Genomic DNA, 12,689 nt, shown 5'->3' on the forward strand with positions numbered 1-12,689 from the left:
CCCAACCACATAACATATATATATATATATATTATATGTAGTCATGAATTAATTCCAGAGTATAGTGACGATGTTTGGTGAGGAAAATACATTTTTAAAAAATTGGGGCAACTTTAATTTAATTTGTGGGACAGCAAAAGGGGCTAAAAACCAATATTTGGTCGTGATTAATTGGTGTAGTAATGAAATGTCTTATTGCTGCTGGTATTCTTTTCTGTCAGAATTAATCCATTAATTATTATGGTCCTCATTTAATTTAATTTAGAGATATATGTAGTCATCTATCTATCTATCTATCTATCCATCTACCAGTGGGTCAGTTCCTGGCTGGCTGTATTTGATTTAATATTGTTGATGGCGTCAATGAATTAATTAATTAATTATCCCAAATGGAAATTAAGGATCAAGAAATAATTGAGAAAATACATAGACATAGACATAGTCATTGATATATATATATATATATATAAAATATGCATGCATCATTTTGATAGAAAATCTTATCCTCTGTCTCTCTCTCATAATGGAAGTTAGGTCTTAATCGGACACACGTATGAATTGTCTCATTAATTATTACACATATATTTGTGTATCCGATTCATCGTACTCTCTCTCTGTCTCAGAGTAAACTATTTATTTTTTTTTATTTTAATTAATCTCATAACAAATTATTTATTTTTCTATTTTAGTTCGTCGTTCTATCCATCTAACATTAATTTATTTTCATTTTAATAAAAAAATAATTTTTTTTAATAAATTCATGTTCGATCAAATAAAAGTAAAATTAGATATGTGTTGATAGAATGATTAAAGAAAAATAATGATTAAGTTGTGGGCTTAAAAGAGAGCTAAGGGTAATTAGTTAGTTAGTTAATTGTGAGTTGAATCAATCAATCATGGTTCTTGTTCTTGCCCTTGCCTCACGGCTAGAAAGAAGTACTTATTATTTTAATCATTGATGCTTTCAACAAAAGAATCCTCCTTCACCCATACCACCCTGCTTTATTTCCACAACACACTTTCATCATTTGTTGCACCCATGGTCAAGAAAATAGAAAAATCTTATAGTTTGATTCTTGATGCATGGCCAGTGCAAGCCCCTTTCATCGAAGCTGCCCACTAAAATAGCAATGACCCCACCCCCACCCTCACCCACAAGCTTCAGTTCATCATCCCAAATTAAAAAGACAGACAGACATTTGTGATTTTATCAAACATAAATAATTTACTTTCTTTTTTCACACCATAGGATTAATTTGATGATGATGGCTGCAGTTACCTTCGTTTGGAAGAAGCCGGTTTACTCTTGAGCCTCCTTTGAGCAGCTTCAAATTCTTCTTCACTAGGCTCTGGATACAATTCAGCCCCACCGTATTTTTGAACAAGTGACGAGAACATAGAATCAATCTCGCCTCTCCTCTGGCTCTGTCGCTTGGCTATGATGGCGCATAGATCCGAGCTTTCCTTCGACCTGCATGTTATGTTCATGTTTCACAAGCATTGATTAAATTGTCAGATGATTTAGTTCACATGGTAATAGCAAAAGTGACATGACAGACTTCTTTCTTGGCCTCAGTGGACTCGTGGGAGGCTTCATCTTCGACACTTTCTTGGTCCATTTCTCATATGCTTTCGTCGTCTTCAACTCTCCTACATCCATTCAAGTGATTTTGAGGTAGCAATTCACACAATGCATATCAGCAATGCTCATTACACTGAGAAAAACTGATGTCGACCCGGCGAAACTATTTGAATTTTGAACATGAAGAAACAAAGGTATTCAATGATTAAACAAGAAGTTGCATATTGTTAGACACTTCACCTGCTGAAATTGCCTCGTCTATGATATCCTTGAAGCGATGGGAATCAAGCAAAGGATCAGAGCAAATCATGCAGCAGAACAGCCTGATAAAGAATGCTTATGTTAAAAAATGAGTGGTGGATCGAGCCGAGCTGATATTAGCCATTAAAGCCGATTGAGGAATACCTGTTCATATTGCCGTTGCATTTTTCATATAGTTCAAGCAAATCTTTTTTCTCCACATCAGATCCTCTGTAGTTTGCTTCAAACTCTTCAATGTCAGCCTTGGAGACCTGAAAACAAGATCCATATGCTTTTTACACGAGCAAACTTGTTGAAAAAATCAAAAACAAAAAACTACTATCAATTGTCCGATGCAAATAACCTTTTTATACATAGCTCTGAAGAACGTACGCAGATTTTGAATGGCATCTCCAGACAGTTCCTGTAATTGGACAAATTCAAGAAATTACTTCCATTCAAGAATCAGAGCAATCCAAAGCTGATAGCAATTTCAATAACTAACTATGGTAGCAAATATTATGATTTGAAGTAGTAAAAGTTATTTTCTTCGAGTACGACATGTACCATTATGGAGCAGATTTAGAACATGTCCAATGCTGAACATCCAATTTTACACAGTATTTCTTTTATCTTGCCCTAATTACTTATCAACTTCAATGTGCACTCTTACCAGAAATTGCAAACCATTGTGCTGTAGATCCCACATTCTAAAATAAGATTTGGTTCTCAATTGAAAAAGCTCAAACTCAAGAACTTCATGCATACAAAATTTTATAATTCAAAGATAACTAAAGACAACAGGTGCTCAAAGTTAAATTGTACATCGGATCAATCCTATCAAAATATGCAATGTTTGAAATGGATTTCAACAATGAATGTCTAAGTTTAAAGAACAAAATTGAAGATCATATAACTTACGGCATCATCAACGCATCCAGTCTGATCATACACTGCGCGCTTCTCCTCATCGCCAAGGATAGAAATAACCTTTTGCAGCTGCTGAAATTTTTCCTTGGCATCCTGCAAAATGAAAATATCTCAAGGCTGTGCGTGACCAGAGATGCTCTTACAGTATAAGAATGGCGTTGGCGTGCAACTACACACAATTACCTCATCACCAGGATTTTTGTCGGGGTGTAGCCGCAGGGCCAACTTGTGATAAGCTTTCTTTATTTCTTGCTGAGACGCAGCTCTGTCAACCCCAAGAATCTGATACAAATAGGAGAAAGTGTTTAACCTAGTAAAATTGCAGAGAAGAAGATAAAGAAGGAATACCTCGTACAAGCTCTTGTCCTTAGAGGCGGAAGACGCGTTGAAATCCTCCTGATTTTCCTCCATTTCTTCGTCCTCCTTCTCCAAAGCCTCTTCTGAAACCCTAGCCGTCTTCCTCTTTCCCATTTTAACGAAGCGCGGTATGCTCTGAAAGGCAATTTCAGAAACCAGTTACGCGTTCCGAACCTGCTCGAGGGAAACTAAAACGATTGAAATTGAGGCGTGCCAGGTAACAGGGAAGATCTTTCCCGCCGTCTTTGCCCTAAAATTTTCAATTTTCCCACCATCTCGAATATGCCCTGCCCCGCCCCGATGATCCTTGACCTTGAGTAGAGGGGACGTAATCCAAACCCAATGAATCAAACCAGTAACCGAATCCACAGAACTCAGAAGTTTCGTGCCGTGTTGGAATTAGAGATTGGTTTCTTGGAGGAAGAAGAACGTCACCAGTACCAAAAATGAAAGAAAGTCAAGCCCAAGCCCAAGCCCAATATCAAGATGGACATTAAAGCCTGGCGGCCCATTAGGTTGTGCTTATGCTTCTTGATAATGGAATTAAAAATATATAAAAAAATATATATAGTATTTATCAAATCATTAAAGACTATTTTAGAGGAAATCTCATCCGTAAAAATATATAATAAATTATCGTGACGACCGTAATTATATTCAGTTAATGAATGTCCAAAGGCTTAAGACATGATTTGGCACATTATTAAAATCACGTAATATTTCATCATTTAATTATTTATTTTTCAAAATTCAATTAAAAAAATAAAAAATCAAATACTTCTTTGCCCTTACGATCTTATTATATCCAGTTTTCGGGTTGTATTCGTGTTGGATTGAGCCATGAAATAACACAAAAATTGTCGATTTGAATCCTACTCGAACCTGAAACTTGATTTGAAACCCTATATTTACACAAATTCTTTTAAATCGGGTTCAGATTGACCTGAATTAGTTTTAGGTCACCCAAAACCGAATAAACTCCGACACGAATCCAACATGAAACAAATCTGAAAATTTAAAAGGTTAAATTAATCATTTTTATTTTAGTTTTTATATTAAAATAAAATAGTAATAATAAATAATTTTAAGTCTAGCCAAAAATCCGACTTAATTTTTATATTTTCGATTACGAGATCAACCCGAAACTCTTTCCGAACACGACACAAATTTCTTTTTTTGTTTTGAATTCGGGTCGACTCGATAATCTAAAAAATTTCAGATGGCACGGATTTTGTTTTTTGGGTGAGATTTAATTTAGACAGCCCTTTGTCCAAATCGTTCTACGTCATAATCTCTCATAAGCTAATCTTTTAATAATTTCCATGTGAAGGTGAAAGGGACTTTTCACAAGTGGTGGTGTTGAATATCAAATACTACTATATGAATGTCTGCTGTATGTATTAATGTATGACGATGGAGCCGTGAGAAGACAAGAGATTCCGGCGAGGGCGTCGCAGGTAATTTCCACCGACTCTTGCTTTCCGATTCTTCGCTGTCACCTTTTTGTTTTTCCGTTTTGGGGCCAAAAAGTGATATATGCATCTGCTATAAAAGTATATATGCAAAGGGCAAAAGTCTTACACTATTAAATATCAAGCCTCCCTTCCCCATTCCCAACCCTCTCTCTCTCTCTCTTAACCCTTAACTTTTCTCTCCTCACCCCTCAAATTGCTCTAATTATCTCCTAAACCAAGGTATTATCTGCTGTATCATGTCTTGTACTTTAATTCTTTCTTGTATTCTATTCGCAAAATTTGACGGGGATTCAACCGTCGGCATCGGGGGTTTCTGTTAATGAATCTTATTTGGGTTGTAAGTCTAAGAAGATTTTGTTGAATTTCCCCGAGTTCAAGATCATACAGAGCTTCCTCGTGTATTAGTTGATTTGGATTTGATGTTTTCCTGCTAGGGTTCATCGCTTCGTCTTTCTTTTCAGTTTACAGTTTTTATTTGAATTGGGCTTGATATATAAACTTGTGATTCTGTTCTTAATGTTTGATATTTCAAATTCTTCACAGTAATTTTTGGAATTTGAGGTTCTTTGTCAATCATATTGTTTGTTCATGTATTGAGGGATTTGTGGTGTGTTTTTTCTTCAATTGAAAACTCTTCTGAATTTCCTGTGCTTGATTGTCGAAGTAATCTTCTTTTTTGACACTATCTGCTTTTGAATTGACTATGTGAATTCCAACTGGTAATTTGTTCTTGCCATAAATGATTCTGGGAAACAGATTTTGTCGATAATACATGTTTTTGTTGATCCTTTTTCATGGTATTATTTCCAATTTGACAGTTTTCTTGTATCTTGGTGAAAGGTCGAAGAATTTGCAGAAATGGAGTCCTCAAAGGAGACAGGCTGCCAAGCTCCCGAAGGCCCGGTTCTTTGTGTTAATAACTGTGGATTCTTCGGCAGCGCGGCAACGATGAACATGTGCTCCAAGTGCCACAAGGATACGATGCTGAAACAGCAGCAGGCGAAGCTTGCAGCGACGTCCATCGAGAACATTGTCAATGGCTCTTCAAGCAGCAAGCAGACGGAAACTATTGTTGCTGATGCACTCGACACGAAAACTATATTTTCTTCGCCCCAATCGTTACCTGAAGTTGGATCGGGACAGAAAGCAGAGGCAGTGGCGAAGGCAGGACCGAATCGATGTGCTGCTTGCCGCAAACGTGTTGGTCTCACCGGTTTCAGTTGCAGGTGTGGTGATCTATTCTGTTCAGTTCATCGATACTCTGACAAGCACGAGTGCCCGTTCGACTACCGGGCTGCTGCACAGGATGCGATAGCGAAGGCGAACCCTCTTGTTAAAGCAGAGAAGATTGATAAGATCTAAAAAGCAGGGTCCAAATGTGGCCAAATTGGTTATGATGATTGTGATATATTGTTATTGTTATGCATTTGGTGAATTCTGGAGTGGTTGTCAAAAGTGGCTGTTGTCTTGCTCCAGTCTGAAACTTGTTATTTGGTGGCAATGGCATGATTAATGTTGCTATGGATTTGGTAATTTGCCCATCTTATTAGTGAACATATGTATATATATATATATATATATATATCAAATTTGGTATGGTAGATTTTGCATGCCAATGGGTGGTTGAGCAAACCATGTTTTGATGGATGAAGTGGTTGGCTAAACATTGCTTCCAATTCAATCAAGAATGTTTTGCCACAACTTACAATTCATCACCTGGGATCAACATAAAATATTATCTTGATAAGAAATTAGGTTATGTCTACTGTAAATTATTAGAAAGTGAAACTCACAAAAACTCTTTGAACACAAAAGAATGCCAATGCCACTAGTGGAAGCTCAAACTAGCACAGAATGGTCTAATGGGGGCAACACTTCATTGTTGCAAAAGAATCTTGTCATAGATGACAAATTCACTTCATTCTGGTAACAGCAACATGGTAATTTTCTAGGTATACAATATAAAACATAGTATCAAGCACAAAGCAATGATTTTTACACAAAATTTAGCATGGAAATATATAGATTGCAAAAAGATAGCCATGTACTGGGAGAATTCGGCACATTTTCGGGTAGATTAAAGCCACATAGCAATTGAAAACAAGAAACAATTTTCCTGAATCTGCTGCAAGAAATTACTCATTCAGCTAAACAGTTCCAGAAATAGATGAAAAGAGCTCCCCGTCTATGCTCTGTTGCAGTTTAAGCAACCACTCATTTCATCAATATAAAACAACTGTGTAATTTCGACAACAAAATAAGGAAACAGATAGAAAACCAATCAAGCTGCAACCCAAGATTGTAAAAGGAGAATGACTCAAAAACTAAAGACATAAAAAAAATGAGACCAATAAATTAGTCTTAGTCAATTCATAGTCCTTTACAAAGCAAATTGACATCCAATTATAACCATCCATCAAAGTTGATTGACTAAAGAACCATCTAAGCTCCTAATCACTTGACATCAACCACCAAAAATTGTTAAACTACACAGCAACTTGAAACACAACAGATGAACACACAAACCAAAAACAAATGGAGCCCTAGTCCATACAATCAATATACGCATTGCACAAAAGGTTAGTATACAAACATGTATTTGGCACGGGTAAATTTTATATACCATTGTTGATCAATAACAAAACTCAAGGATGAACATTTCACAACAGAAGCAGACATCGAAATTAAAATCTGATAAATCTTAATAGGAGAATCTTTTTAAATAGTTTGCAAAGGGCAGCACAAGCCATTCATGATATAGCAAAAACAAAGTGAAATATAAAACCACCAACCCTATTACCCAATTTCATCAAATTAGGTATCCTGGAAATCGCAGTTGATTGAGAGCATTAGAAACAAAAATAATTCACAAATTCCAGCCAGATAGACAAGCCGGATTACAATTATTCCTTGAAAGAGTTAACTGCCAAAGCTAATAACCACCAACAAGCACCATCGACTTACTTCAATCAGATTCAACCGATTCCGATTTGAGCCTTTCGAGAGCTTTCTGGTGAGCCCAGGCCTCAATCCTCAAATCATCGGGCTTGGCAGTGAGCCCCACTCCCAGAATAACTACAGCCAGAGAGTAAGCGACATAGCAAGGGAGTTCCCAGTCTTCCCACTTTCGAGACTCGCCAGGCGGCGGCGGGGTACGACTGAAGGCGAAACCCTTCGGCCGATCCTCGTGCCCTTGGGTTGCCCATCTGCTGGGTCCCTCTCCGCCGCCACGGGTCCGGAGTGATGGGCTCAATCTGGCACGAATAGTGCTCGCGGCGGTCGCGAGAGATTTGTACGACGGCATTTCGCTTTGAGCGTGCAGAGGCGGAACCGATCCGAGGTCTCTTGCTACGACTATTTACAGGGAGTTTTATTTAGATTTTAGGAGACCCAATACGACGTCGTTTCCAAAAGAGGATATTTCATAATTTACCCCTTCATTTGTGTTGAATGACGATCCAACCCCTGTATAAATTGGATAAGCTATCAAAACTTTGGGTGGATAAACCGGTTATTTACAAGTCAAACGAAAATAATTCAGTTCGTTTTAATATATTACACCAATGTCATTACTTTATTTTAATCATTTGTACTTTATTCTTAGTGCATCCAAATATAATGCTAATATTTTTAAAACTATGAATATTTAATTACGAGACGGATGAAGTATATATATTATATTAATGTGTGTATATTTGTATGTTTTTAATAATATTTATAAGAAATTATTTCAGTAAAAAATATTCATAATTTATAAAGAAAAAATTTTAATTTTAAGTAAACTATAATTATTTTTATTAAGTCATAATTATTTGACGGAAGGAATATGTAATAAGTAAAATTAATATAAAGAACCGAAAATTGATTTCGAACAAAGAAAAAGAGTAACCTAAATAAATTGATTTCAAAAAGAATAAAAAAATATTAAATATATAATATAAATAATAATTATATTTATAAATAACAATTATTTATATACTTTTAAATTATTTACTAATTATACAATACCAAATCTTCTTACATAAGCTAAAGTGAATAATTTAAATGCGATCAAACGAGTATGTAATAAGTAAAATTAATATAAAAAACTGGAATATTGATTTCGGACAAAGAAAAAGAAATAAATTGATTCCAAAAAGAATAAAAAATTAAATTATCAAAGATATAATATAAATTATAATTATATTTACTTAGCCATGAAAGACTAGCAGGCTCTTAATCCGCAACTCATATGAATTGACTCGTTTAGACTCGCATTTCTTCGAGCCTAAAATGAGGTATCGCCGGACATCCCGACTAAATCAATCCATCTTGACAGCTCTTCTTCGATTTACCAGTAATCTGAACAAGAACACACACCATGTACAATGTGATGGAACCTACTCTTATCTCTCACAACAATTTCCCTCCCAAAAACCTCAGACACAAACTTGGCAAAGTTGTGACAGTCCACACAAATCCTCAAATTCTTCATTATCCTCAAAGGCTTTTCTTCACTAACACTCATCATCCCGAAAGCCAAAGCCAGTTTTTCACTGTGTCCAAGCACCAATCTTTCCTTCTGTTCTTCATCCACATCATGTAATACAGAGCTCACATCAGGATTGTATCCAGCTGCCTTTACCTTGTCCAAGATTTCCATAACCTTCTGCACTATTTCTTCCTTCCTCGGATGGGACCGGTCATTCGAGTAGAAGGTATGCAGCATTTGGCCTACCTCAATCCAGCTCTTCCCCGGTGCCTTTGTCACAGCTTTTTGTTTCATCATCTCTCTCAGTTTTCTTACCTTGTCCCATCTTCGGTCGGATGCATATAAGTTGCAGAGGATTACATAATTTCCGGCATTTTCTGGTTCTATCTCAAGAAGTCGGTTTCCAGCTATTGTTCCAACTCTGAGGTTCTTGTGGGCCTTACAAGCTCCTAAAAGTGAGCCCCATATAGCGGCATTTGGTTCGTACGGCATTTTTTCGATGAACTTCAGGGCCTTCTCTAACTGCCCGGCTCGTCCCAGTAAGTCTACAATGCAACCATAGTGCTCGATGCCAAGGTTAGCCCTGTCATTCCCATTCATTGTGTCGAAAATTTCAAGGCCTAATTTCTCCATTCCGCCATGGCTGCAGCCGGACAACACAGTTAACAGAGTCGTGCTGTCAGGGCAGATTTGTTCTTCTTCTTCTGTCATTACATTGTACAGATCAACTACGGCTTTCCCATCCCCATGCTTACCATACCCTGCAAGCATTGCATTCCAAGAGATGACGGTTCTTTCTGGCATTTTGTCGAAGATCCTCCTAGCATAACTCAGATCTCCACATTTTGAATACATATCGATCAAAGCATTGTGAAGGACTACGTTTATGGATGGCTCAGATCGAAGGACACGGGCATGGACTTGCCTTCCGTATTCAAATGTAGCCAGCCCTGATAATGCAGTTAAGAGACTTGTGTAAGTGACATAGTTCAATGGCATGCTTTCTCTCTGCAATGTGCAGAACAGATCAACAGCCTCTTCATCGAGTCCCAATTGAGTGTACCCTGAAATAAGAGCTGTACAAGAAACAACGTCTCTATTAGGTAAGCCTTCAAATATGATCCTCGCTTCATTGATTCTTCCAGCTTTAGCATATAAGTCGAGAAGGGAGCTGCCGACGTATATGTGGGATTCGAAAGGGCTCTTGATGAGGAGTGAGTGAATTTGCGTTCCATGTTTGAATCCATGCTCGCCTACGCAAGAAGTGAGTACCGTTGCGAATGTGAACTCGTTGGGATCAGTTCCTGTGAACTTTACATGTTACATAGAAGAAAACGCCAGCATAAAGATTCTTGATTTTGAGCTTGATGGATTTAACCTATTTAATCTCTGGAAGAAGATTTTCAGAAGAATACCTGAACGTAGCATTTGGAGAAAGAGATTGAGAGCTTCAGAGTGACGCCCGGTTTTGTTATACCCGGAGATCATTGCTGTCCAAGACACTACATTTCTTTCAGGCATTTGATCGAACACCTTACGTGCATCCACCAAAGCCTCGCACTTAATATACATCACGACTAGCCTTGTCCTGAGGTACACCGGGGGAAGATAATGGGATTTTATCATGTGAGCTTGCACTCGTTGGCCTCCTCTCAACGACTTGTGGCGCACACACTCGTTCAACAAAGCATCGTAGTCTCTGAATTTCATGTCAAGGGGCATGGAAACTTCATGCAGCTGATTATTGATGAAATCGTGGACCTCTGGAAAAGAAGAACAAGGAGAGAATTTGGTTGTTGATTTGGCCATTGTGGCAAAGAGTCTGATTGATGGAATGCATATGATGCGGCTATGGATCAGTTTCGGGACTCTTCTGAACATGTCTTGTGTTGATGGCTCGGAAGGGTTGAAGAAGAAGAAGATTAAATATGTTTATTCTATTTTTACTTTTTTTCTATTAAAAAATAATAATTATTATAATGAGAAAAATAAACAGTTAAGGGGTCCCGCAGTTGCCGTTTGTTTTTTTTTTTTTAATTCCCATTTTCCAAAAAACAGTTATGAAGGCTTTCAACGAATTGATTGCCCCGTAAGCTGTTGAGATCGATGAACCCTAAAGCCGAATCCGATCTGACGCCCTTAATTCTTCACGATATCAAATTATTTCGGGGAAGCGAAGCAGAGTTGTGGTTGATGTGAGTGATAATATTGCTGTTGCAGGCAGGCAGGCTTTTGAATGAATAATTTGGACGAGGATCGCTTCCCAAGATGTTGCGGTGAGAATTGTGAAATTTGGGGATCAGATCGATCGAGGAGGTAGGGTTTGCGTTTGGCATTGACATTACAATGTCAAGCTCGTATGGAGGGGAATACATTAATCAGAAGATCGATTACGTGTTTAAGGTGGTATTGATTGGGGATTCGGCGGTGGGGAAATCGCAATTGCTTGCTAGGTTTGCCCGAAACGAATTCAGTTTGGAATCCAAGGCCACCATTGGAGTTGAGTTCCAGACCAAAACTCTCCGCATTGATCAGAAGATTGTCAAAGCCCAGATTTGGGATACTGCTGGTCAAGAAAGGTTCCTTCTCGATTCCTCCTTCAAATTCTGTTCCAATACTTCATTTCCAGTGCAGTTCCCTCTGTCAGTTCAAACTATTTCATTCCATATGGTTAATTCTCTTGAATGAACAGATATCATCCATGGATTGTTCTTGTCATAGTTTAATAATTTTCATGAATTATGATCATAGCAAATTATGATAACTGGCTAGGCTAAACTTCGACATATCTATGATATGATATGATATATATGTTTCAGGTATCGTGCGGTAACAAGTGCTTATTACAGAGGCGCGGTAGGCGCAATGTTAGTATACGACATGTCCAAGCGCCAATCCTTCGATCACATGGCCCGATGGCTGGAGGAGCTGAGAGGGCACGCGGATAAGAACATCGTGATAATGCTGATAGGCAACAAGTGTGATTTGGGGACGCTTAGAGCAGTTCCGGTGGAGGATGCTCAGGAGTTCGCTGAAAGGGAGAATCTATACTTTATGGAGACATCGGCGCTGGATGCAACAAATGTTGAAAGCGCGTTCATGACGATTCTTACGGAGATATATCGAATAGTCGGGAAGAAGACATTGGGGGGTGGTGGTGGTGGTGGTAGTAACTTGGACAAGTCTACCTCCCTCAAAGGTACTGCCATTATTGTTCCTGGTGGTGAAGGAGATGCCAATGCCAGAGATGGTTGTTGTTTAGGGTAGGTAGGTTGAGGTTAAGTTTAAGGTTAGTCAGTTGTCTTTTGCATTGTTGTTGTTAAGCGTTTTCGATTGAAATCGCATTCACGATTTTAGTTATATTTGGGTTATTGCTTTTTATTGATTGATTTGTATTTGAAGCTAGTTTAGTAGTCTGGATTTTAATGGCTAGATGATGATATACGCCAAAATCATTTTAAGACACGTTATAAGGATGGGCGTTGGTAATATGCAAAACTCATATAACGGTGTGTTTGTTTGAAGGTTCAATTTTTAAATTGTAATTTGAATACTAAAAATTTTGAATTGAAATATTTGCATGATGTGATATAAATATACATTTGATTTGATATTTTAAATTTAAAATTAATTT

At 37.6% G+C, this 12,689-nt stretch overlaps 5 protein-coding genes across 7 annotated transcripts; 2 read left to right on the forward strand and 3 right to left on the reverse strand.

The window, feature by feature from the left end:
- Nucleotides 1-891: 891 nt before the first annotated feature.
- On the reverse strand, nucleotides 892-3,509 carry LOC127263455 (chaperone protein dnaJ 6-like). The gene is made up of 9 exons (XM_051292479.1): nucleotides 3,324-3,509; nucleotides 3,101-3,244; nucleotides 2,936-3,034; nucleotides 2,744-2,845; nucleotides 2,187-2,246; nucleotides 1,988-2,094; nucleotides 1,823-1,905; nucleotides 1,560-1,650; nucleotides 892-1,471 (listed from the first exon to the last, which is right to left on the reverse strand). Exons 2-9 carry the CDS (start codon nucleotides 3,221-3,223, stop codon nucleotides 1,276-1,278), a joined length of 861 nt encoding a protein of 286 aa, XP_051148436.1. The 5' UTR covers nucleotides 3,224-3,244; nucleotides 3,324-3,509; the 3' UTR covers nucleotides 892-1,275.
- Nucleotides 3,510-4,434: 925 nt separating this feature from the next.
- On the forward strand, nucleotides 4,435-6,125 carry LOC127263456 (zinc finger A20 and AN1 domain-containing stress-associated protein 8-like). 3 transcript variants are annotated; one of them, XM_051292480.1, is made up of 2 exons: nucleotides 4,435-4,566; nucleotides 5,425-6,125. In XM_051292480.1, exons 1-2 carry the CDS (start codon nucleotides 4,513-4,515, stop codon nucleotides 5,944-5,946), a joined length of 576 nt encoding a protein of 191 aa, XP_051148437.1. In that variant the 5' UTR covers nucleotides 4,435-4,512; the 3' UTR covers nucleotides 5,947-6,125. The 3 variants fall into 3 exon arrangements, with proteins under 3 accessions (XP_051148437.1, XP_051148439.1, XP_051148438.1); XM_051292482.1 differs by lacking the exon at nucleotides 4,435-4,566 and adding an exon at nucleotides 4,662-4,803; XM_051292481.1 differs by lacking the exon at nucleotides 4,435-4,566 and adding an exon at nucleotides 4,810-4,921.
- Nucleotides 6,126-7,258: 1,133 nt separating this feature from the next.
- On the reverse strand, nucleotides 7,259-7,945 carry LOC127263457 (uncharacterized). Its single transcript, XM_051292483.1, has one exon. The coding sequence runs from the start codon at nucleotides 7,886-7,888 to the stop codon at nucleotides 7,550-7,552; it is 339 nt and encodes a 112-aa protein (XP_051148440.1). The 5' UTR covers nucleotides 7,889-7,945; the 3' UTR covers nucleotides 7,259-7,549.
- Nucleotides 7,946-8,680: 735 nt separating this feature from the next.
- LOC127263792 (putative pentatricopeptide repeat-containing protein At3g13770, mitochondrial) lies at nucleotides 8,681-10,946 on the reverse strand. The gene is made up of 2 exons (XM_051293017.1): nucleotides 10,471-10,946; nucleotides 8,681-10,359 (listed from the first exon to the last, which is right to left on the reverse strand). Exons 1-2 carry the CDS (start codon nucleotides 10,934-10,936, stop codon nucleotides 8,915-8,917), a joined length of 1,911 nt encoding a protein of 636 aa, XP_051148974.1. The 5' UTR covers nucleotides 10,937-10,946; the 3' UTR covers nucleotides 8,681-8,914.
- Nucleotides 10,947-11,138: 192 nt separating this feature from the next.
- On the forward strand, nucleotides 11,139-12,436 carry LOC127263798 (ras-related protein RABA4d-like). Its single transcript, XM_051293025.1, has 2 exons — nucleotides 11,139-11,634; nucleotides 11,875-12,436. Exons 1-2 carry the CDS (start codon nucleotides 11,402-11,404, stop codon nucleotides 12,320-12,322), a joined length of 681 nt encoding a protein of 226 aa, XP_051148982.1. The 5' UTR covers nucleotides 11,139-11,401; the 3' UTR covers nucleotides 12,323-12,436.
- The last annotated feature ends 253 nt before the right edge of the window (nucleotides 12,437-12,689 follow it).

The sequence above is a fragment of the Andrographis paniculata genome, unplaced genomic scaffold, assembly GCF_009805555.1.
Source record: "Andrographis paniculata isolate CXL003 unplaced genomic scaffold, ASM980555v1 Contig69END, whole genome shotgun sequence".
In the NCBI taxonomy this organism is placed as follows: Eukaryota; Viridiplantae; Streptophyta; class Magnoliopsida; order Lamiales; family Acanthaceae; genus Andrographis; species Andrographis paniculata.

What these genes read in the sequence shown, in the direction of transcription:
- LOC127263455 (XM_051292479.1), bottom strand. Translation starts at nt 3,223, where the DNA reads ATGGGAAAGAGGAAGACGGCTAGGGTTTCAGAAGAGGCTTTGGAGAAG. An exon ending in AGGACAAGAGCTTGTACGAG is followed by an intron (nt 3,035 to 3,100) that starts GTATTCCTTCTT and finishes TATTTGTATCAG; the next exon opens with ATTCTTGGGGTTGACAGAGC. An exon ending in AGACGAGGCAATTTCAGCAG is followed by an intron (nt 1,651 to 1,822) that starts GTGAAGTGTCTA and finishes GAATGGATGTAG; the next exon opens with GAGAGTTGAAGACGACGAAA.
- LOC127263456 (XM_051292480.1), top strand. Translation starts at nt 4,513, where the DNA reads ATGTATGACGATGGAGCCGTGAGAAGACAAGAGATTCCGGCGAGGGCG. An exon ending in TTCCGGCGAGGGCGTCGCAG is followed by an intron (nt 4,567 to 5,424) that starts GTAATTTCCACC and finishes TCTTGGTGAAAG; the next exon opens with GTCGAAGAATTTGCAGAAAT.
- LOC127263457 (XM_051292483.1), bottom strand. Translation starts at nt 7,888, where the DNA reads ATGCCGTCGTACAAATCTCTCGCGACCGCCGCGAGCACTATTCGTGCC.
- LOC127263792 (XM_051293017.1), bottom strand. Translation starts at nt 10,936, where the DNA reads ATGTTCAGAAGAGTCCCGAAACTGATCCATAGCCGCATCATATGCATT. An exon ending in TCTCCAAATGCTACGTTCAG is followed by an intron (nt 10,360 to 10,470) that starts GTATTCTTCTGA and finishes TAAAGTTCACAG; the next exon opens with GAACTGATCCCAACGAGTTC.
- LOC127263798 (XM_051293025.1), top strand. Translation starts at nt 11,402, where the DNA reads ATGTCAAGCTCGTATGGAGGGGAATACATTAATCAGAAGATCGATTAC. An exon ending in GATACTGCTGGTCAAGAAAG is followed by an intron (nt 11,635 to 11,874) that starts GTTCCTTCTCGA and finishes TATATGTTTCAG; the next exon opens with GTATCGTGCGGTAACAAGTG.